General features: G+C 43.2%; 1 protein-coding gene across 2 annotated transcripts in view; it reads left to right on the top strand.

Moving 5' to 3' along the window:
* Positions 1–24,459, top strand: part of GAK (cyclin G associated kinase) — a 77,432-nt gene that overhangs the window by 4,588 nt on the left and 48,385 nt on the right. For both annotated transcript variants that reach the window (XM_081844809.1, XM_081844808.1), the window contains exons 2-7: positions 12,513–12,574; positions 16,073–16,132; positions 16,617–16,731; positions 19,970–20,112; positions 21,155–21,280; positions 23,351–23,440. In XM_081844809.1, the coding sequence (XP_081700935.1) occupies positions 12,513–12,574; positions 16,073–16,132; positions 16,617–16,731; positions 19,970–20,112; positions 21,155–21,280; positions 23,351–23,440 (596 nt within the window). The remainder of the gene's footprint in view (positions 1–12,512; positions 12,575–16,072; positions 16,133–16,616; positions 16,732–19,969; positions 20,113–21,154; positions 21,281–23,350; positions 23,441–24,459) is intronic.

The raw sequence follows: 24,459 nt of genomic DNA, 5'->3' as shown, positions 1-24,459 counted from the left end.
TGTGAGGAGGAACGGGGTTAGCTGAGAGCTCACTGATTTTCTTTAATAAAGAATTAAATGCAGAATATGGCTGGTGCAGCACAACCTTTCTTACAGTGTTTTGGTCTGTCTTAGTTTTCTGACGTGCTGTTTGAATGATCTCCCACATAGAAACCGCTTACATCCAATAAGATAGCACACGAGGGAGAGAGGCTTAGGATAGCTCTATCTCTGATATAATAATTTATTGAATGTAGGAAGCTTCACATGTGTATTTAGGTTCCTCTAAGGTACCCCTGCCCGTACGGGCCAGTCGTGACCGACTCTGGGGTTGCGCGCCCATCTCGCTTAAGAGGCTGGGGACCAGCGCTGTCCGAAGACACTTCCGGGTCACGTGGCCAGCGTGACGAAGCTGCTCTGGCGAGCCTGCACCAGCATAGCACACGGAAACGCCGTTTACCTTCCTGCTATAAAGCGGTACCTATTTATCTACTTGCACTTTGGTGTGCTTTTGAACTGCTAGGTGGGCAGGAGCTGGGACCGAACGACGGGAGCTCACCCTGCCGCGGGGATTCGAACCGCCGACCATACGATCGGCAAGTCCTAGGCGCTGAGGTTTTACCCACAGCGCCACCCGCGTCCCGCATTTAGGTTCCTCTACCCGTGGTATAAAGTGAAAACGCCCAGGGTTCTATGATTTTGTTGTGTGTCAGGTGTAGAGCCATGCTAAAGTTATTGAAATAATGGTGAGTCATGAGCATAAAGGTTGGGTGTGAATGTCAGCTTGTCAGTGTCACTCTTCCAGATGTGACGTGACAAGATAAGAAGACTGAAAGACATTATTTCTTCTGGCAGAGCTGTTTGAGCTGCTGCTTCCCATCCCAGTATCGCAGCCGGAGGAATAATCATGCTTGCCATTTGGAAAATGGCTTATTTAGAGAAGTAGCTGACACGATCCTGTTAACATTGCAGTAAGCAAATCTCAAAAAGTAGAATGCAAAAAAATGGAGTTTTTTTTTAAAAAAAACCCTCCACAAAACTTCTATAATTCATGCAAGAGCTAGCACTCCAACTGAATTGTCTCTGGTTTGATTTGTTGTTGTTAATTGAATTTATATACTGCTCTATACTCAGGGTGGTTCACAGAATAAAATCAAGACATAAAACCACAAAATACTTACTAAAAACTAAACAACAACCCAATAGTCCCCCCAATACATTTTAAAAGGGCATAGGATGTAAATCAGATCAACCAAAGGCCTGGTTAAAAAGGAACCTTTTTGCCTGGTGCCTAAAGGTGTATAATGAAGGTGCCAGGCAAATTTCCCTGGGGAGAGCATATGTTAAAATATTCCTTGGAAATAGGGGCTTGCACGTGTCAGGTGCTGGTGGTGGTTGCTCGTGAGTAATCAGGCAGGACTTTGACCTGTCTTTTACAGGTTTTATTGGTTCAGCTATTTACAGTGCAGAACCCCAAAGTTCATTTCCGTCTCAGTAACTTGCAGGTTCCGGGAGTGGCCCCTTCCGGTTTCTCCCCCCAAAGAAGAACTTAGATACCCCAAATCTCCGCCTCCCCTCCTTTCGTTTCACCCTTCTGTTCAAGCTGAGCGACGGAAACGGCATGTCTGTTTCCTGGCTGGCCGGGCTAGATGAGGTGCTTGGGCTCTCAATAGCATCTTCGAGCCCTCCCCTTGCTTGGCTACCTCCTTCCCCTTCTGCTCCACTGAAAGTGTGAATTTCCCCACCGCTGGACGAGGAGCTGCTCCTCAGAAGCATCGGAGGCTCTCTGTATTCCCCTGTCCCCCTCCCCTGTTCCGATGGCAGTCCCCGGACAGCACATTTTATAAAGGGTGACATTTTAAAAATCAGCGATGGAGAATATAAAAAAGTCTCACCCCTGCTAACTTTATGGTGAGTTACTGTGGTAGTTATCATTGGGTTTCATTTTGGAAAGTTCATATAGGCACAATACAGATATAATGCTTCTGGTCTCCATCCTTTGAGCTGGCCACATGTTTTGTCTCTTTACTTCCCAGGCCCCTCTTATGCTTTCAGATTCCCCTTCCCTTTCTCCATGATGACCATGGCCATATTCTCTTAGACAAACCGTGGTTACCATGGAATGCTGGTTAATGTTAGTTAACCATTGGTAAGGTTGATGCAGATGTAACTCTTTAACCACGATTAAGACTGTCACAGAAAGGAGAGGAATCAGAAGTGTTCATTTGTCTTTAGATACAGCTGCATTGTGGACAGGGTGGTGTTTTAAAACATTCCCTCAAGCTATGTGGGTTCAATGAGACCAGTGTGTTGGGGTTCCTAAGAAGTATCTGTGGTCTGCTATATCTCTGATTTGCAATTTGTGTCAAGCTGTTTGGCTTGCTATCTTACTGATGAGTTCTGAGAAGTTATTGTCGCTTTCCATCTCCAGATCTTTTAGGGAAGGCCTATGAAATGTTGATGCTTTCATGTAGCTGTAATTGCCTTCCACTAAGTCTTGGGGGGGGGGGGAGCAGAGACATCACCTTGCCAACAAAGGTCCGTATAGTTAAAGCTATGGTTTTCCCAGTAGTGATGTATGGAAGTGAGAGCTGGACCATAAAGAAGGCTGATCGCCGAAGAATGGATGCTTTTGAATTATGGTGTTGGAGGAGACTCTTGGGAGTCCCATGGACTGCAAGAACATCAAACCTATCCATTCTTAAGGAAATCAGCCCTGAGTGCTCACTGGAAGGACAGATCCTGAAGCTGAGGCTCCAATACTTTGGCCACCTCATGATGAGAAGAGAAGACTCCCTGGAAAAGACCCTGATGCTGGGAAAGATGGAGGGCACAAGGAGAAGGGGACGACAGAGGACGAGATGGTTGGGCAGTGTTCTCGAAGCTACCAGCATGAGTTTGACCAAACTGCGGGAGGCAGTGGAAGACTGGAGTGCCTGGCGTGCTCTGGTCCAGGGGGTCACGAAGAGTTGGACACGACTAAACAACTAAACAACAACAACAAAGTCTTGGAAAGATATGGACAAAAATTTAGAGGAGGAAATTGGTAGAAAAGGGCACTGAACTGAGTAGGTTGTAACTTTAAACTTATCTCTGATTGAGTCCTCCTTCAAGCATTTCCACCACAAATTCCCAAGATTATTTGGAGAAAAAATATTATTATTAAAGTGGTGTAACACTCCCCAAACACACAGATGAGTCTTTAATGTGGTTACGCTTTTAGAAACTTAGATCTGACTGCTGCTGTCAGAATCTAGTGATTTTTCGAAGTTCTCAGAACTTTGGTTGCTCATTATCTCAGAAATCCTGAAGCTTTACCAAGTACCTGGTGTTCATATTGCAAGTGGATATTTTTCCAATCTTAAAAGAGAAAAGGCAGGAAGTTGACTGGTAGAGAATTTTTTAAGGCTCTGTCCAGGAGGAGGGAATTGATTCTTGATATGCAAACGCCCTAGTGGGCCAGGCTTCAAAGGATGTGACTCGGACAGTAAGGTGTGCCAGGAACACAGCAATTAGTGAAGTATGCCTAAATGATAGTGCTTTTCATCCTTCCGGTGATGTATAAGATGTCAAGGAACTACAGTAGGAAGACACAGCAAAGTGGATTGCAATAGCAAGCCAGTGTGCCATAGAAATCTAGACCTTAATATGCCCTCTGGAATCTTTGGTTTGTTAGCAAGTGCTGGAGAATCCTCCTTTTCTGCCTGTCAAAGTCCATTGAAGCATCAAGTTTGCAGTGATTTGCAGCCAGATGCTTTTGGGAAGCTCACAAATGGGGCAGTTGCTATCCACTGTTGATGATTCAACTGCCTCTCATGTCCAGAGCTGCACATTTCTCATCCTATATCCCCCAATTAGCAGTCATAGTAGATATGTCTGTCATAGGCTTGTCTCTGTGATTTTGTGTAATTTTTTAAACATTTTTTTTATTGAAAATTTAATTCTCCGCTAATGGTAATTAGCAAATATTGTGGCTATAATTTCCACAAGCTAGTTACGAGTTGTGTAAAATAGGTCTAGGATCAGCAAATATTCACAGCATTCTTTTTTTTTAATGGGAGGTCCCAAATTCTAGCATTATATGAAGTAGATAATTCAGATTTCTCTAACCATCTAGGAGCACTTAAACTTGACAAAAGCCCACAGTCTCTGCAGAATGGGGGTAAAGTGTCTCTTTTTTAAAAACAGCTGTCTTACAATAGCAATATGAATCTTTCTGTAACTGCATCCCAGCCCAATAGATACTTGGGAAAGGAATTGGAATTATTAATTGGGGAGGAAGTTGCTGGCACAATAATTTAAATAGCGTAGATCCCACATTGCAGTGTTCTTGGTGTTGGCTTGTTGCATTAGACCGAACTTGAACGCTTGCTTGAATAAGAAGTATTAGTTTAAACTGTTTTACCTAAGCCTCTTTATATCTCCACATTCTTCAGTTTTAAGCTTCTTGGCATACTAAAAAAATGTTGGAATCTGAAGTGCCTTTGAATAACAGTGAGGAATCATGTAGTTTCTACATTATGAGTTTCTAACCCTGTCCTCACAAACCATTGCAATCCGTTTATGTGAACATTAGGAGGACCAGAAAATTTGTCTTGCGGTGATGACATAAAACGCAGAGAAGAAGCCATTAAAACAATGCTGTTCAGCGAGTGGATTTAAGGATATGTATGAAGTAACCTCCAAGCTGTTCTGAGCCCTGTTCAAGTAGTTGTTTTTTTCCGTGAGAATAATTTGTATTGTTTTGAAATAAATAAATAAATTCTTCCACCTACCCACTTCCCCAGATTCCTGGGAAGATACACAATAGTAGGTTTAAGTAGCTTCTGATCTAACTAATTCTTAGCTGCCTGCTTTCCTTTTTGCAGGGCAGGTAGTGAAATGGAAGATAAACAAAAACTATTAAACTGTTCAGCCATTCGCAAGGGTGGTTTTTATAAAAATACCAAGCGGCAAGACAGTCTTAAGCAGAGGAGTCAATTATAAAGCTCACTGCTGTCTTGTCAAATTGGCCGGCTTAAAGCTTTTAGAGCTTTTGTATGGAATGGAACAGTAGTGCTTCAGAACACAAGACAACTTTCAGTATCTTTTGGCACGAATTGTTTAAGGGCTTTGTATGAGAACGGGAGGGACACTTGCATGTGGTTAACATTCCCACTTAATGATCAGCAGCCATGGAAGTTCCAGGGTAGTAAATAATCCTGTGTTCATTCTCAGGATTTTGGCATTTTATTTTAAGGTGTCTCAAGGAGTGAAATTATAATTTCTCAGATACAAGGGGGGAAATGCCATCAGTGGGTGTTTAGATTTAGAAGCATAGAGAGGTTTTGTTCCCTGAGAAGTAATTTATGCCCAGATCTTACAAGTCTCTGGATTTTAGCTAGACACAAGGGGACACTTTTAAACTAGAGAGCTTCTTTCTCACATCTGTTTTCAAGTCTTAAGATGGGTAACAGTTTCATCTCATTCATTTTTATAACTCTTCTGAGAGAGAGCTTACATTCTGTTACTTTATGGAAATGGTGTTGAATTGATTATTGTGACTACATTTTCCTTGCTTCTGTAACCTTGCAACAATCTAGTTTTCTGTGTTTTTGGCTTGGTGCCTGGATGCTAAACCATAAATGCATACAAATGTACTCAGTTTTCTTAGGTTCTTGCCCCTGTCCATTGCATTAATAGCTACGTAAAGGTCTTAAGTTTATTCTTAGTTCCAGTTCCTGTGAATGCCAGGATCATTCCTGCTTTTTAACTCCTTCCTGTTAACCAATGGGGGCAACAAATTAAGTATTACATCCAAACTGGAGAGCATGGTTTGTTTTACTCCAAACAAACCATGATTAGCTGAGAACAAACCCTTAGTTTAATACCAGGGTTATAGATTATAATTCTCTGAAGGCAGTTCTCTTGCATAACAACTTCTATAGGCAGATTCACCTGAGAAACATATTTGTGATGTGAAAAACCTGTGAGTTGATGGATACACACACATGGAGTGTCTATTTTTGTTGATGCATGAATTGAGGATGCCCAATTTTTGGTAGAGACTCTCTCCACACCTCTTCTGCATCCTGGTCAGTAATACGAGGAAAAGGTCATATTTTTAGGAATCATGCTAGTCCTGTCTCGGACTGCAAGCTGCCTTACTCCTTGAGCCAAAATTATGTGTGTATTAAACCTGAAAACCATGTCACTAGAACACCTCATAAACTAAATCCAAAGGTAGTTTGGATTCTTTAGCTTTAAATCTAGAGTTGTTATATTAGCCTGATTAAGGAACAACATTGCTGTCAGGGAAGTGCCATCAGCTCAAAGGTGAGAGGTGGAAGGGCAGTTGTGTTATAGGGAACCTTCGAAAATCTTGTGAAGCAGTTCCTCCTCCGGCGAGGAGGAAAGCCCCACCTCTAGTGGAGAGGAGGTGCAGGGACCAGGGGATGCTAGGGAGAGCCTCAACACTGAGCCTGAGCAAGCCGGAGAGGAGGGAAGTACCCCTTTGCCAGCGCCCAGTCTGCGCAGTAGGTTTCGGCACAGGGAGGGGCGGAAAAGGCTGGGGGTCACGCAACTGTTATGCTGGGGGAGGCACAAAGACCGACCACTCCCAGATTCTGCTAGCGATTGAGCCAGACATGAACTTACGATGCTCTTCACTGTAAATAGTTTACACTAAGAATAAAGCCTGGAAAACACAGGTCAGAGTCTTGCCTGTTTGCTCTCGAGCAACCACACCAGCACCTGACAATTGCTATAGACTTTCTGTCCTGATTTATTTATTTGACACCTTTAAAACCCCGGCTGTTCAGTATAATTCCCAGAGTGCCTTTGTATGAGAGAGTGATACAGGCTCTTCCTCGGTTTTACGTAGGTATGAGAATGTCACAGAGCTACATTTTTTGAGGCTATTTGTGCCAGGTTTGTGCACTCTTTTAAATGCAAGTTTTGGCACCCTCTTTGTAAGGCTGTGGTTTAGCTGGTTTTACACCGAATGGCGTGGTTTTATCAAGGCCAGAAGGCTGAAGTACTGTATTGGTTGGTGATGTTTGTCCTCCTCCTCTCTGCTCAGGAAGCCCAGAAGCATTATGAAAATTACTAAGGCTGCATAAACACCATACCCTTTAAAGCACATTCTTTCCCTCAAAGAATTCTGGGAACTGTAGTTTACATCTCACAGAATTAGAAATCCCACCAGCCCTTTAGCTCCAGTGCCCAGAATTCTTTGAGGGCGAAATTGTGCTTTGAAGGTGTATTGTGGGCACAGCCTAAGGACACAGGTGCCCAAACTTTTTTCAAAGAGGGCCAGATTTGATGAAGTGAACATGCATGAGGGCCGACCAAAGGTGTTATGCTTTCTTTAGGATTGAAGTTGTTGATTTCGGACGGTGGATGTAAGATGCTCACATTTGTAGCCATAGGACCTTTGTTTTGTGAGGTCTTCTCCAGAGGATGTTCTGTCTGGTTGAAACCTAGTTCCTCCTCTTATTCAGCAGAAAATAATATTCAGAGTCCACTGGACTCCAGCAAAACTCTACCAGAAGAAAATAACAAATTCAGACAACTGCAGGAGATGTGGGAGTAAAAATGTGAACTTAGTACATATGATGATTAACTGCCCGATGATAAGATCATTTTGGTGCGAGGTGAGGCTATATATAGCAAGAGTAATAAATAGAAATTGTTATTTAGGGGAATTGAATTGAATTCTAAATTATATACTGGAAACGTGGAAGATTACAAGGGGTAAAAAAAAAATATGGATGTACTGTGCCATATTAGAAGCAAAAAAACTTGTTTTGATGAATTGGAAGAGCCGCAAAAAGATTCCATTGAGCACATGGATTGACAATATGGACAGCCTAGCTACATACGAACGAATTGCATGTCGATGCAAATTAAGAATGGATCAATATGAAGAAATCTGGAAGGAATATTTAAGCGATAAGGCGGACAGTGGTGGGAAGTAGGGGGAGGAGAGGAGGGGAAATATTGTTAAAAAGGTGGAGTTATAGGTATATCAGTACTCAAATCTGAATTATTAAATTGTGTTATTAGTGTTATTGAGGTTTTTGTTGTATGTGTTTTTTGTGGTTGTTGTTTGTATTGAAAAAATGATTAAATAAATTTAAAAAAGAAAAAGAAACCTAGTTCCTCCTCATCTAGATATCTCATTTTAGTCCAAAAGCAGCCTTATGGCCAGCCCTCCTTCAAATGTAGAAAGGCAGTGATAGCGCTCAACTTGCAAGGATTGTGGGGTGGGGCTGAGCAATACCTGGCTTTCAACATTGCATCATATCACCAGCTAAACATCGCACTATATTGATATATCACAATGTTTGAAATAAGGACGTAACTATGTAGAGGCATTGGCTTGCGTCACAGTTTTTCCCACATTGTGATTTTTGCTTAGCCCCAGGGTAGAAAAAATCCGTGATTAAAAAAAAAAGTCAAATCCAAAAAAACCCAGGATTTTAAAAATTTAAATCAGATTTTTAAAAATTTAAATTGGATTTTTTTTATTTAAATTGGATTAGTAAAATAAAATGCTTTTGGAGGAAAAATCTTTCTACAGATAGTTTTCTGTTTAAGTTATGTATAGTCCAAAGGATTTGTTTTAAGTTTTTCATGTGTGCTGAAGTTTTTTTAAAAAAATTAACCACATCAGTTAACAAACATGGATACATATGCTATAATGTTTTTGTTTTAGTTAAATAAATTGTTTAAATTGTTGTTAAGGAAATGGTTATTTTTCTCCTTCCAATATAGTACAGCAGAAAAGTTGTCCAAAAAGAAACAGTTAACTTATTAAAACCTCTCAAAAATTTCATAATTATCTATTTCTAATAGCATAATCAAATCAGCAATTTTTGATATAACTGTAAAAACTACTCTGAAAATTTATTATTCCAAAAATGAAACCTTCGTCTGGTTGTAAATGTTAACATTATACCAGCAAGAAAACATTATACCAGTAAAAAATATGATTTAAATCAAGTCATACTGACCAGTGATTTAAATCATTATTTAAATCGATTTGATTTAAATCAAACCCACACTGCTTAGCCCACAAACACAAATCATGATTCATGATATATTGCCGGGTCAGAAATTATGAAACACGATATGGATTTCAAACTGGTTTTGTGTGGTGGACAGGGAAAGCCTGTTTAACTTTTGTGCCAGTCTCTGAACTATTGTTTCTAGAAGGTTGAAGCAGAGCCTGTTTTAGCTAAAATGGTGTTGGCAGGGAATTGACGTCAGGTGGACCTTGTAAGATTTCAGTCAATAATAACCCCCTGCACATTTTCACTAATAATTCAAGCCGTCTTTGACAATTAATTCAACATAGTTGTTCTTCTGTTCCGTTTATGGGAATTTAATGCTTAGCAAAACCCCACTCATATATATATATATATATATATATATATATATATATATATATATGACAGTTATATTTCTTAAGGCAGTGGAAGTATGGAAGTATCAAGAGAACACATCTTTCTTCCTTCTTCCGGCCTTAAGTTATTTATTGTTGTGATGTGGCAGGTTTTTGATTTATTTCCAGGCCCGGACTTCCTGTGTTCCTGAGGCATTAGGGACTTCATGCCTTGAATTTTTTTGTAGGGTTTTTGCCCATGATCTCTTGAAACACCAGCCAAACTGCGAGCAAGCTTAAACAAACAGAGGACATAGATCACGAGAGGACATATATTCTACATAATATTTGGGTTTTCTCCTAACCAGGTCTGGTATCACCATGAAGCACACATTTCTACAAAATAAATAAATAAACAAACAAACATAAGGTACATTGAGGTACCCTGATACAGAAACTAGAGAAAAGCAAAATAAATATCTAAAAATTCTTAAGTTATAGAAGATAAAAGAATCAGGCATTAAAACAATGTGTTAAGGAAATGTTAAAACAACAGTAAACTAAAGAAAATGGCCACCACAGTTTAAGTTGACTGCAGCAAGGTCTTCAGTAATTGCCTGAAAACAATTAACAAAATCTAGTTGAAGACTGTGCCATCTGTGAGAGTTTGAAACTTTCTTTATTTGTGTTTTGGGTTGGTGCACAATAAACCAGTCTGAAACACACCAGGATTCCAGGAAGAGACTACTGGAATTGCAAATGAAGCAGCACCATGATTCAGGAATAAGATGCAATTTTGCAAAGAAACTTTTGCCTGTGACTTAGTTGTACCTATGACTCAGCCAGGGAGTGTTTCCTGTTAACAGGGAACGTATTTCTGTTCAGAGCTCGTGTTTTGCAATCACCCACTCAGCAGCCTGAGAGTACAAATCATGTGCTTATGATAGCAAATTACAATACCTGGGCCCAGTTAATCATGTTCTTGAATCCTTTCTCAAATCATAGCCTCCTTGGTCTGTGAGTGATGTGCTTTTAAAGGGCAGGTTGTCAGCATTCAGTTTTAAAATAGTCCCACTTAAGGTTTTTGTCAGCGTGCCACAAATCGAGCTCTAGCTCGAAGAGAAGCTCGACAGTCTAGTGTGTGCTGCAGTGCATATGCATTCCCAGGGACCCTTTAGTATTGGCCAGTGGCATAGCGTGGGTTGCCAGTGCCCGGGGCCATGCGGAGTGAGGTGGGAGGGAAATGGATGGAGTACACATATGCATTCAGTTGCCTAATGGCATTTGCGTCACCCAGGAGATCACAGCCGTAGAGATAAGAAATGAAGAGCCGTTCTGTTGTCTGGAGAAGTCACTTCCTGGTGAGCAGGGAGAAGCCGTTTTCAGTGGAGCCCAGCGATGGAAGCGCACAGCTGTATTGAGGCAGCAATGGGTGTTGAAATTTTGTGCCCCTAAGAACATTGTGCCTGGGGCAACCGCCTTGTACCTCCCCCACGCTTTGCCACTGGTATTGCTTGCAATGCAAGAGGGAGATGCAGACACGAGGTCTTGCACACTTGCTGATGGTGCCAGCTGAGCCACTGGCTGATTATTCATGCTTCAAAGCAGGGGCAAAGAATCATGGCTCAGCAGTAACTTGTGTGGTGGTGGTGCTGTTAGAAGTGTCCCAATACTATAACATATAGTGTAAAAGAAGAGCGGAGCAATAAAAGTACAGTCATACCTTGGAAGTCGAATGGAATCCGTTCTGGAAGTCAGTTTGACTTCCAAAATGTTTGGAAACCAAAGCTCGGCTTCTGGTCTGGCTGGAGCTTCCTGCAGCCAGTTGGAAGCCACGGAAGCCCCATCGAACATTCGGCTTCCAAAAAAGCATTCAAAGACCGGAACACTCACTTCCGGGTTTCGATTGTTCAGGAGCTGAAACATTCAGCAACTAAGCCGTTCAAAATCCAAGGTACGACTGTATATTATATCTACTGTAATCTGTGAGCGAATTTGGATCACATACTTAAACATCAGCCTTAATAAACCATAATATCTCCCTTGGTACAGTTATATTATGAGCCTAAATGAATTCATATTAATTGTGATTTGTCTACTTTTCTGGTCTGTAAACTCTGAGATACACACTCTCTCTCGTGAGACACACACACACATCTCCACAGCTTCTATCCATATTTTTTGAAATATATGACATTCCTTCAGCTCTTTATAATCTTCTGATTCAGGAGGTATCATGCAGTGTTAGTACAAGCAATGCAGCGTATAGGCTGTTTTTCCTTTCTGACATCCAGTGTGGTGCTGGGGTTAGAGTGTTGGACTAGCACCTTGGGAAGGTACCCCTGCCCATACGGGCCAGTTGTGTCCGACTCTAGGGTTGTGCGCCCATCTCACTTAGGAGGCCGGGAGCCAGCGCTGTCCGCAGACACTTCCGGGTCACGTGGCCAGTGTGACGAAGCTGCTCTGGCGAGCCGGCACCAGCGCAGCACACGGAAACGCCGTTTACCTTCCCGCTATACAGCGGTACCTATTTATCTACTTGCACTTTGGTGTGCTTTTGAACTGCTAGGTGGGCAGGAGCAGGGACCGAAAGATGGGAGCTCACCCCGCTGCGGGGATTCGAACCGCCGACCATGCGATCGGCAAGCCCTAATCGCTGAGGTTTTACCCACAGCACCACCCGCGTCCCTAGCACCTTGGGAAACCAGAGTTCAAATCCCCAGTTGGCTATGAAGCTAACTGCCTTTCAGCCTAACCTACCTTGTAGGGTTGTTATGGGGATTAAATGGGTGTGTGTGTGTGTGTGTGTGTGTGTGTGTGTCTACCTTGAGCTCCTTGAGGAAAAAGGTGGGATGTAAATGCAAAAACAAAGCAAAACAAATCTGTTGGAATCTGTATTCTCCTGCTGAATCTGTACTCTCCTGCTGGTTCCTCTTTAATTCAATTCCTAGGTATGAACAATACAAGCTTTAATGCTGGTGTGCTTGTTTGTTTGTGTTGCTTGTCTTGAATTAAAGGTGTCATCTTGCACATGTTCAAGCCCCTTCTGGCACAGTGTATCCAGCTTTTTCTCCTGGGTGATCCCTCCGTGCTTGTGTTAGATTGCCTTAATTTACTAGAAACATTTAAGTTTCACCACCATCTCTCTTTTTCTCTCTCTCCTTAGGTGGCTTTGCTTTTGTATATGAAGCTCAGGATGTTGGAAGTGGCAAAGATTATGCTTTAAAGGTAAATATCCTCAGTTTCTTGGGACTCAATGCATGTCTTTACATTGTTGACATGGTTAACAGTAAGGCAGCAAACATGAAAATACCCGTAGCTTATAATGAATCCATTTGGAATCTTTCCCATAGAAAGTAATGCAAAATGGATTCATCCGTTCCAGACTTTTAAAAACAACCCCTGAAACAGCAATTTAACATGAGTTTTGCTATCTAACGAGACCATTGATCCATAAAATGAGAGCAATAAACAATGTACTGCAGTCAATCAATCAATCAGTAAGTAGCTGAAGTGGGTTCCACACAGTCACAAAAACAAAACGAAAAGAGCCACAAAAATGCAAAATAAATAGCAAAAACAGACAGACCTCAGCATAACACTCAAAACAGAAGCGTGGCACTCAAATTGGAAGCGTAACACTCAAACTGGAGCACATTCGGCTTCCGAAAAAAGTTCACAAACTTGAGCACTTACTTCCGGGTTTGCAGTGTTTGGGTTCCAAGTTGTTTGAGTTCCAAGGCGTTTGAGAACCAAGGTACCGCTGTATGTCCTAGTTGGAAGGAAGCACGGCTCTTTCTTTGTATGTTTTTTTTAAAAAAAAAATCTAAGGGTGTGTATGGGACGTGAGTGGCGCTGTGGTCTAAACCACTGAGCCTCTTGGGCTTGCCAATCAGAAGGTCAGCGGTTTGAATCCCCATGACGGGGTGTGCTCCCATTGCTCGGTCCCAGTTCCTGCCCACCTAGCAGTTTGAAAGCACGCCAAAAAGTGCAAGTAGATAAATAGGTACTGCTCCAGCGGGAAGGTAAATGGCGTTTCCGTGCACTGCTGTGGTTTCAGTGTTCCGTTGCGCCAGAAGCAGCTTAGTCATGCTGGCCACATGACCCGGAAAAATTATCTGCGGAAAACACCGGCTCCCTCGGCCTGTAAAGCAAGATGGGTGCCGCAACCTTTACCTTTACCTTTTAAGGGCATGTACGGAGGCGATGTTTGTGGCAATGATTTGTACAATTAGTAAAGTAGGAGGCTACCAGTAGGTGGTGCCAAAGCCAGTGACGGGCGGAGCCAATTAAGTCTAGTTTCTTCCTCATCCTTCTCCTTGTTAAGTTACACAAGGGCAACGCTGAGACTAAGGAAGAGGAAGATGACAGGCCTTGCCGCCACCTGGACTGTTTATAACTAATAAGGCAGACAGTGGGGGTTAGCTGAGGGCAGACTGAAGTTTGGGGGCAGTGCATGCTTCACCCTAAGTGGCTGACCTTTGCTGCGATTTAGTACCATAGTTCATATACTTTCTTGCTGCATCTGAGAAGTAAACTATTGCTTTGCCAAATGCCTGCATTCCTGCTTCACGGTGTCTTTGTAGGCCACCTTCCTTTCTAGTGCATCGCTACTGTAGAGAATCATTGGGATCTTGCCATTCGAGATTTGAATGGTTGTGCAAACTCATCTGGAACAATAGCAGGAGGATAATGGTGTCCCTTTTTTCCAATTGGCTTTTGTTTCAGAGCAACCTAGAATAGCTTTCAGTGTTAAACCTTTGTTTCAGGCTTTTGCTTATTGCTTTTTTGATATACCGTATATGAGTTGCAAGCCCTTTAACTTGCACCAGATGCTTCCAGAGTGTTGAACAATGAAATACTTAGAGGTGTGCATTTGGATAGTTATGGGGTATAGTGTCATCAATGCTACGTAAACACTTAAAGAATAAATAAGCCATAAAATCTTAGCCTGCACCCTCCCCAGGGCTAAAGTTGTCACTAGTGAATGTGTCAGAGCAACTTACAAGTTAGCTATTACCATGAGACGGGTGTTCCTTCGGCCTGGGATACTTCTGTCCCAGAGTAGATTTGTTGAAAACATAATATTTGTTACATTTCTGAAAACATGCAAGCCTTTCTTCCTCTAAGGGGCTCTGAGTGATATTTTGGTTTCATAAATGACCTGTAAGGTAGATCAATCTGAGCAGCAGTGACTTGTCCAAGGGCACCCACTGAATGTCATGGCTGAGTCAGAAGTTGAAGGTGGGAACGGGACACCATATCAGGCTGACATTTGTAGCCATATTTCTCCATAACGGGTAGGTAGCAAACTTTTGGTGGCCCAAAATTGGGGAGGTGTGCAGGAAAGCCCTCTTCTTAAGCTGTAAAACAGACTCTGGTGTCATTATAAGAAGGTTGTAGAGACTCTAGAAGGATCTCCAAGACCTTCTCATAATGGTGCTGCACCAGAGGGAGAGAAATGGGTGTAAATGTGTGAAGCTTCCAGCCCACGTGTGCTCATGAGTGTATGTGTGTATGCCCTTTTTTCTCTGTGAAGGAGAAATGATTACGAATAGCACTGGGTGCTTAAGCTTTGCCTTCTGAAACAGTGTACTTATAGAGGTTACTTGCATGTGTTCAACAGTTGGTCGTTAACTGTAACAATCTGCAGCTTTCCAAGCGAAAATTAAGATTCCCGGGAATTTGCACTAGGCACTAAGCTTGCACAAGGTTTTAGGTCACAAGCATGTGGAATTGCGGAAATCTGAAAGGTGTTTCCATGCAAAATGACATTCCTCAACCGGATGCCCTTGATATATTGTTGGACTACAACTCCCATTGGCCATGCAGCTGGTGTCTGATGGGAGTCGTGATCTGACAAAATTTGGAGAGCATTATGTTGAGGGAGGGGACGCGGGTGGCGCTGTGGGTAAAAGCCTCAGCGCCTAGGGCTTGCCGATCGAAAGGTCGGCGGTTCGAATCCCCGCGGCGGGGTGCGCTCCCGTTGCTCGGTCCCAGCGCCTGCCAACCTAGCAGTTCGAAAGCACCTCCGGGTGCAAGTACATAAATAGGGACTGCTTACTGGTGGGAAGGTAAACGGCGTTTCCGTGTGCTGCGCTGGCTCGCCAGATGCAGCTTTGTCACGCTGGCCACGTGACCCAGAAGTGTCTCCGGACAGCGCTGGCCCCCGGCCTATAGAGTGAGATGGGCGCACAACCCTAGAGTCTGTCAAGACTGGCCTGTACGGGCAGGGGTACCTTTACCTTTACCTTTACCTTTATGTTGAGGGAGACTGTTATACTGGGCTAAGATTCTCTCCCCCCAAAATGTTGGAACTATTCTTGCAAGTGACTTCATAATGGTAACGTAATTTGAACTTTAAGTGATGGGTCTCTGGTGCTGCCGTGCTTCTTGTCACCAGTGCTTCACAATGGATGTTGAAGATGGCAAGGCAGGCTGTCCCTGATATTCGCGTGTGGGCTGTGAAATGTCTCTTTCCTTATATAAATCATAAGAATATATGCTGTCATAAAAAAGACTGATATTAATTTATTGGAAAGATAATGCCATGTCTCTCTGTGATCAATGGATAGAAGATACGGCAACTCTAGCAACACATGAACAGATTGCTTTTCGACGCAGATTGTGTATGGATAAATGCAACAATATTTGGAATCCATTCATAAAAAGCATAATGCCTTGTTAACAATTTTACATTTCTATAACATCTTTATTTCCTGACAGAGATTATTATCTAATGAAGAAGAAAAGAACAAAGCCATCATTCAAGAAGTTTGTTTTATGGTATCCTTTTAGAGACAACCTGAAACGCTTTGGGTAAAGCAGTCCTTAATTACACAGTTATGCATATCCGTCTTTGGTTGTCACAGGTTGTCTAAGGGATCATATCTGTGTAGTTCAGAAATTCCATAGTATGGTACAAATGATCTTTCTTTTTGTTTGTGGCACCAGGATTTCTTCTGACACATTAAGTGAAGGCATACAGATTAAAATTTTGGCTTGTCTTAATTTTCCCAGTTCACATAGGCACTATAAAAAGAAATGTGCTTTGTGACCTGTTCTTATTTCTTAAAACATTATTGGAAATGTTTCTGTAGCGGTGGATTTGCCTGCACGCTCCCTGCCTCCAGAGAAAGCTGGGAATTCCAATGGATTTGGGACTGTAATCTCTCAAGGGAACGAGCTGTTCTTTATTGTATAACCTGGCTGCAAAAGATGTGTTCCAAATCTAGCAATCTTTGAAACTTTAACAGATGAAATCCTCTAGAAAAAGCTATCTGGTCACCCGAACGTTGTCCAGTTCTGCTCTGCTGCATCGATTGGAAAAGAGGAATCTGATACTGGGCAAGGGGAGTTTCTTCTGCTAACCGAGCTTTGCAGAGGTAAAATGATAATTTATGTGGGCTCTTTATTGTTTGGTGGACTAATCTAGCAGTTCAGCCAAGCCGGTCCTTCCTTCAGAGATGACTGTGGTGAGGCTGGTCAAAACATCCTTCCAGCTTTGTAGATAAGCTGACCAAGTTTACTTAGTCAGCAAAAACCTCTAGTGGCCAGCTGGGGTCTTGGCAGAGGAGGAAGAAGAAACCTCTGGTAGTACATTTCTATACCAGACACATTTCTATGCCTCCTGGCAGCCTACTTTGGTTTTGGTGCTGGATGCTGAGAAGGGATGGAGCACTCTATTCCTTCATGGAACTCCTTGCTATGGCTACTGGGCTCATGCCCAATAAGATAAGGCTGTTTTCTTTTTCAATTATATTTTACCAAGTTTCAACATTTTTAACATACAGAATCAAGATACAATTTTGTCTTTTCTCTTGATTTCGTTGACTTCCCACCTTGTTTTCCATGGAGTTGTTGCCTCTCTCCTTCTGCTGCCCCCTATCTTCTATCTGTTAAATCAGGCAAAGGCTGTTTTCTTGTCACAAAGGGGTTGCACTTCCAGCCAGTGTCACAGATCTTGTCCACCAGGTAGGGTGGAGACGCTATGCTAGCTTCCCAGAAGCTGGACCTTTCAGTTGTTGCTTCCCGGGATGGAGAGGGGCAGGATGGTTGGTGCGGTGCAGATGCACGGGCAGAGCCAATCCAGCGCTCTTTCTGGTGCGTTCACACTGCACTGACATCTGGGCCGCATCACCTCTTGGTAAAGCAAATGTGACCCACCTGCCTGGAAGCTAGCACAGCGGCTCTTCCAAACCAAGCAAGCTACTTCGCAAGTCACTCTCGCATCTATGGATATGTTGTTCTATGCTGGGGGTTCTTAGAGTATAGCCTCAGCCCCCCAGCTCTGCATTTGCCCTGTGCCTGATGTCAGGTCTTCTTTTTTAACAACCATGTGTTGCATGTGTTTGTCTAAAGCCAAGTTGTGTGCTCCCCCTCATTTACAGGTGCTCCTTTTGAGCTAGGCACCCACCAGAGCTGTCAACTGTCCCTTATTTGGCGGGAACCTCCCTTATCCCAGCGCCGTGTCCTGCTGCTGTCCCTTATTGATGATGTCCCTTAAATTTCCCGGGTTTCAAAGGAAGCAGCTCCTCTCCCTCCCTCCCTGCCGGCCAGGGAGGAGGGAGGCTCCAACTGTGTTGCTTGGCTGCGTTGCTCACCCAATAATGAGACTTAAGAACGACTGGGGAGTGGAGCTTGCATGCCTTGTGCCGATCAAATCGGCTACGTTGCCTGGGGACTCGCCTTTGCTCAGTGCTTCCCAGCGGAGAGGTGACTGTGGTTTTCCTTGCTGCATCCCCTTTGCTGGGTTGCTGCGCTGTGGGAACCACCGCTTGAGGCTTTGTTTGGCTGCTGGCTGGGCTTTTTGCCTTTGGCTCAGAGGGGCTCAGAAGTCGAACATACCCGTGCCTGGAAAGTCCCTTATTTTGGCTGCTGATCCCTTATTTTCGAGGCTGCTGGTCCCTTATTTTCAAATCTGTAAGTTGACAGCTATGGCACCCACACAACCAGGAGTCCCGATTATGCAGAGCTCTTATACCAGTGTTTCCTAATGTTGGGTCTCCAGCTGCTCACTGCCCTATATACAAAGTGAAGCTTGCTTGTTGGCCTTCTTATACAGACACTAGCATGCAATACAAGGTGGTTTGGATGCAGGTGGCGCTGTGGTCTAAACCACAGAGCCTCTTGGGCTTGCCGATCAGAAGGTCAGTGGTTCGAATCCCCACAAAAGAGTGAACTCATGTTGCCCTGTCCCAGCTCCTGCCAACCTAGCAGTTTGAAAGCATGCCAGTGCAAGTAGATAAATAGGTACCACTGTGGCGGGAAGGTCAACGGTGTTTCTGTGAGCTCTGGCACTCGTCACAGTATCCTGTTGTGCCAGAAGCGGTTTAGCCATGTTGGCCACATGACCTGGAAAGCTGTCTGTGGACAAACGCCGGCTCCCTCAGCCTGAAAGCAGGATGAGCTCTGCAACCCCATAGTCGCCCTTGACTGGACTTAACCATCATGGGGTCCTTTACTTTACAAGGTGGTTGTCCCCCTCCCCTTTTTTAATAAAAAAAGGAATATTCAATGATCGGTTGTGTGCCTTACACAGAAGCAATCCATGCATCGGTCTCCCCTTACCCCTCTCTCATAACCTTCTTGTTTATTGAAAGCCACATTGGGAAAGGCATTTTAAATTGACGTAGAAATGACTGGCTCTTCTTTCCTCCCACACAGTTATTCTTTTTTCCCTTTCTCCCCCCCCCACCCGAGATGGATATTAATTAGGACTGTGAGCTTTAATCACAGCTTTAATTGCCGATTAAAATTTGCTCTCTAATTAATTGGTGTGACCGAGACTGAAGGGCACCCTGCCGTGCAGGTCACACAGACATGATGGCTCCTTTGTCCTTGTGCCAAGTTGAAAGAGAAGAAACACTTGGAAGAGGTTTTTTTTTTATGGCTTTCCCCTTTGGTCTGTATCCAGAGCTAGTAGATGTTTTACATTTGAAGTTAGTCAGCCTTTTCTCCTTGCAGTGAGAACTGCAGGCAGCTGAGACTGACAGGGCCCAGTATTTGCTTTTGCTCATTCCTCCACCCCCCCCTCCTGCTGCCCTTGGATCTTGGCCATGGTTTGAGAATTGAGGGCTGGGGAATTAACATTTCACATACGCTGGAGTTCCTTGTTTTATATGTGCAGGAGCTACTGCCTAGGAACAGGATAGAAAGATTTGCTTAGGAATCTAATATTTTGTAGGAGGGCATGAGAGGTTTGCTGTTTGTGGGCTAATAACGGGGCAAGATGGCCGCCCATCTCATCCTGGTTTGAGGTGGCAGACTTCTGAGGGTGGAAACCTGGACCCCCATTTTGTGGTGTGTTCACTCCCAAGAAGGGAAGAACTAAGGAAGGAAATTAATTGGCAAGTAGGGTGGGCTTTACCCTTTCTGGTCTGGGGTGGGGGCCAAATTCTCACTCAAATATAGAAGAAGCCATGTTGTTTGCATGCTTGGCTTGTGTGTGTGGCGCCACATCTGCATGTTTAAAGTGTTATTATCCCACATTATACAGTGATGGCTTCCCTAAATTGGTAGTGTACAGCTCCCCAGGGAATTGCAGTTTGTTAAGGGGTGCTGAGAGTTGTTAGGAAGCCCTTGTATTCCCCTTGCAGAGTTTTATGAATTTTTCGTCCACAGGGCAAGTGGTGGAATTTCTGAGGAAAGCTGAAACCAAAGGGCCCCTCTCGTGCGACACGGTGTTGAAGATCTTTTATCAGACCTGTCGTGCAGTGCAACACATGCATAAGCAGAAACCTCCTATTATTCATAGAGATTTAAAGGTACAGAATCCGAAACAAGCTGAACGGCTGATTTATGCAAAGGAGGAGTTTGTTATGAATCCGGAGCAGCAGCCAGTAGCAAGTTATTTAATCTTTTCATAAAATTTATATACTGCTTGAGGGTAGAAAACGAATGAACCTAAAAGCAGTTTATAATATTTAGACTGAGTGTGTTTTGAGTTTGTCATGTAGTAAATGGAAAAGTATTGCATCGGATAATAATAATAATAATAATAATAATAATAATAATAATAATAATAATAGTGGTAATAAAGTTATTATTTATACGCCACCCATCTGCGTGGGTTTCCCCAGCCACTCTTGGCGGCTTACAGCATATAAAAACATAGTAAAACCTCAAATATTAAAAACCTCCCAATAGAGGGTTGTCTTCAGATGTTTTCTAAAAGTCAGAGAGTTGTCCATTTCCTTAGCATCTGATGGGAGGGCGTTCCACAGGGAGGGTGCCACTACCGAGAAGGCCCTCTGCCTGGTTGGCAGAAACATGCTACTAAATTATATTGGCTGAGAATAAAGAGGTGGGAGGATGTTAAGGATTGGTCGTACATGTACACAGCCCACACACTAAGTTAGTTGCAAGCTTAGCGGTGAGCACATATGGAAGTCCAAACCAAATGGTTCATAGAATGCTTTTATAACAGTCACTACATTTTAGATCTCTTGGGGCTGGTTCATACAGCCAGCCATATGGAAACATTCTTGTAGTGCAATCCCTAATTAAAAGTAGTCTGGGAAATATTGATAGCTACATGATGTTTATCGCATCTTTCGTTGTACTTTATTCCATTAGGCTAATCTAAGAAGCAGCGTTCGCTGCTCTCCAGAGGGAAGGCCTCTTCTAAAATAAACACACGTATCAGGGAGTGTGAACAGTGCAGCCAGTACAGAATTGATAAATCTTGTGCGCTTTGATGCTGTGAACTTGGAGGATATATGCATGAAAAGCTGCCTTTTTTAATATAAATGTAAGTGTGTCTGCTGAATGTGCACCCTTAAACTCCCCACTTGATTGTCCATACAGATAGAAAATATGCTGATGAGTAACCAAGGAACAATTAAACTGTGTGACTTTGGCAGTGCAACAACCATAGCACATTACCCTGACTACAACTGGTCCGCACAGAAAAGAGCAGCGGTTGAAGAGGAGGTGAGAAACCTGATACTCTGATTTATTTTCAACGTTTCGTAACTTTAGGCTTTTTGGTATCCCTTAAATCCATTAGATCAAATTCTGTCGCAGTGGAAATCACTTGCAAATGTTATTGGGGGGGGGGGGCATTCTTTCCCTGGTCCTATACAAGACATTCTTAAACTACTGCTGTAATAAAATAGTAGCCTTCAGCTGTGTATGGCTGCAAGCCTGTACACATTTAACCTGGGAATAAGCCCCACTGCATTAGATTGTGCTGTCTGCTAAGAAGCACCACATAAAGTGTCCTTTTCTCTCCGAACCACAGCACAAATACTACATCTCTTGGGTACTTCGGTCTTCTCTGTTGGTTAAGGTTGAATATATTTCGTTCAGATAACGTAAAAGTCGTGTCCAAAAGTTCTGCATTCGGTTTCCAAAATGAATTGTGAGCCAAGCTGCCTGTGTTGCCCTGATTTGTATAACATTACTTCTGAGAGCTGCTTTTCAGAGAACCTGGAATGCTTTTGGCAAGGGCTGGTAAAATAGCAACAGGAACCTGAATTTAGGGAGCAGCAGTCTTAGAAGAGGGACGCGGGTAGCGCTGTGGGTTAAACCACAGAGCCTAGGACTTGCCGATCAGAAGGTCGGCGGTTCGAATCCCTGCAACGGGGTGAGCTCCCGTTGCTCGGTCCCTGCTCCTGCCAACCTAGCAGTTCGAAAGCACGTCAAAGTGCAAGTAGATAAATAGGTACCACTCCAGCGGGAAGGTAAACGGTATTTCTGGGCACTGCTCTGGTTCGCCAGAAGTGGCTTAGTCATGCTGGCCACATGACCCGGAAGCTGTACGCCGGCTCCCTTGGCCAATAAAGTGAGATGAGCGCCGCAACCCCAGAGTCGGCCACGACTGGACCCTAATGGTCAGGGGTCCCTTTACCTTTACCTTTAGTCTTAGAGAAAATCAGGGAGCCATGATCTAGGATGCTGCAGTGCCCTCTCCTAGTCACCAGGGGCCACTATATTTTGCTGGAACTTCATGATAGCTTTTAAGGCAGTGCTACATGAAGGAGTTTGCAGTGGTCAGTCGGCTGGCCATGTGGGAACAGGAGGATTGCAGATTTACTGGTCACAGGGTCATCAGGTTGTAAACCATGAGTGGTGGTGGTGGTGGGGAACTCTCAAAAGGGTGGCCCATTGGCTACAGGCATCTGAAATCATTCCTGGAGTAGCATAATGCTGCTTACAGGTTTTTGAAATATTGAGTGGTATATAAATGCATTTAATAAATGAATAAATAACCAAGAAACAGATCAAAGAAGATCCCTCTTCTTTGAGAGTTCCCTGCCGCATCCCATGGCTTGTAAGAGGAGGATATTGCTATCTACATATATATCCAGTCTAACAGACTAGGTTGGCAGGAGCTGGTACAGAGCAATGGGAGCTCACCCTCTTGCAGGGATTTGAACCATCGACCTTCTGATTGGCAAGCCCAGTGGCTCAGTGGTTTAGACCACAGTACCACCCGCGTCCTAGCCAACCTAGCAGTTTGAAAGCATGCCAGTGCAAGTAGATAAATAGGTACCGCTGTGGTGGGAAGGTAAACGGCGTGTCAGTGCGCTCTGGTTTCCGTCACGGTGTTCTGTTATGCCAGAAGCAGTTGAGTCCTGCTGGCCACATGACCTGGAAAGCTGTCTGTGGACAAACGCTGGCTCCCTTGGCCTGAAAGTGAGATGAGCGCCACAAGTCCATAGTCGCCTTTGACTGGACTTAACTGTCCAGGGGTCCCTTACCTTTACACCTGACAGACTACTAATACTGTACTTAGAAACAAGAATTGACTTTCACATTGATTTCCTGAATGTTAATCTTGATTTGCATGCCACAAAGACAAAAAATCATTTTGTTTCTTTTTATTAGTTGCTGCTGCAGGAGTTACAGAAGCCCAAATTTGGCATACAGATTGTTTTGATGAAAATCAAAGCATTTTGTGCTTGGGGTGCTCTAGGTTCCTTTTAAACTTTATTTTGTTTCTGAATCTCTGCTAAGTGTATAGAAGAAGAAAAATGTCTTTATTTTGTGTGTCTACAGATCACAAGGAACACAACACCAATGTATAGGACTCCTGAAATAATAGATCTATATTCAAACTTTCCAATTGATGAAAAACAAGATATTTGGGTAAGCATTTTCTTTGTACATAGATTAGACCTTGCGTGATACCTTATTTCTGAATATTTTCTGGAATTTGTATTTGTTTAGGGAATTTCTGCCCCTCCATTTCATCCCAAGGTGGTTCATAGTAAACCAATAAAGCATACACAATAACACCACCGCAATACAGACGTTAAAGCTTCAAAAATGTGGTAGCGACTTAATACATATAATAAACAAACAAACAAACAAAACAAAAAAACAAAACAAAACAAAACACCTTTTGCTCCTGATACTCTTTCCTTTGGTTAAATATTATTTATCAGTTCTAACATTTCACTAAGCACCGTACAGATTTAAAAACAAGGCAGTCCTTGCCCACAGGTTTTCAGTCTAATAAAGCATACAACACACAAGGAAAAGGGATAGAGAAGGAAGAGGAAAACAGGCAAGCTTACATAGTTCTTAAAATGTGACCACCTTAAACAAACAGCTCATGAAAAGGAGGAGCCAAAAGCATCTAGAATTTCTCGGGTGAGCCAATGGAGTGTGTGCTGTTACCTCTTTCTCTGTTGGCTAGTGTTGTAGTCGTGAAAACCTCTCACTCCTTTATTAGGAATGGGTGAGTTCACTGTTAACAGTTTCACCAAATCAGACCCAATAGCGTAAAACCCTTGAAATCAATTGACCTAGGTTAACCTTGTCCATTTAATTTCTTCGGTTGGACTGCCCTGACATTGGAAGCAACCTGAAGTGCTTTAAGCTACCAAACACTGTGCATTGAATTAAAAATAGACAAGACTGTGCCAAATCATCTGGAAATTTACAAGGACAACACAACACAAGGAACCGGAGGAGAAGAGACATATAAGCAAGCACACAGATTTTTCAAGAACATTGGGAATGTTAAAGCCAAACAGGGATAGGAGGCTTGCATTTTTATGTACCGTATTTTTTGCACCATAACACTCACTTTTTTCCTCCTAGAAAGTAAGGGGAAATGTCTGTGCGTGTTATGGAGCGAATGCCTGCGGGTGGCGGGGGGG

This window comes from Podarcis erhardii, assembly GCF_964252035.2.
Source record: "Podarcis erhardii genome assembly, chromosome: 17".
Taxonomy (NCBI): domain Eukaryota; kingdom Metazoa; phylum Chordata; class Lepidosauria; order Squamata; family Lacertidae; genus Podarcis; species Podarcis erhardii.
This window is presented reverse-complemented; position numbering and strand designations above follow the sequence as displayed.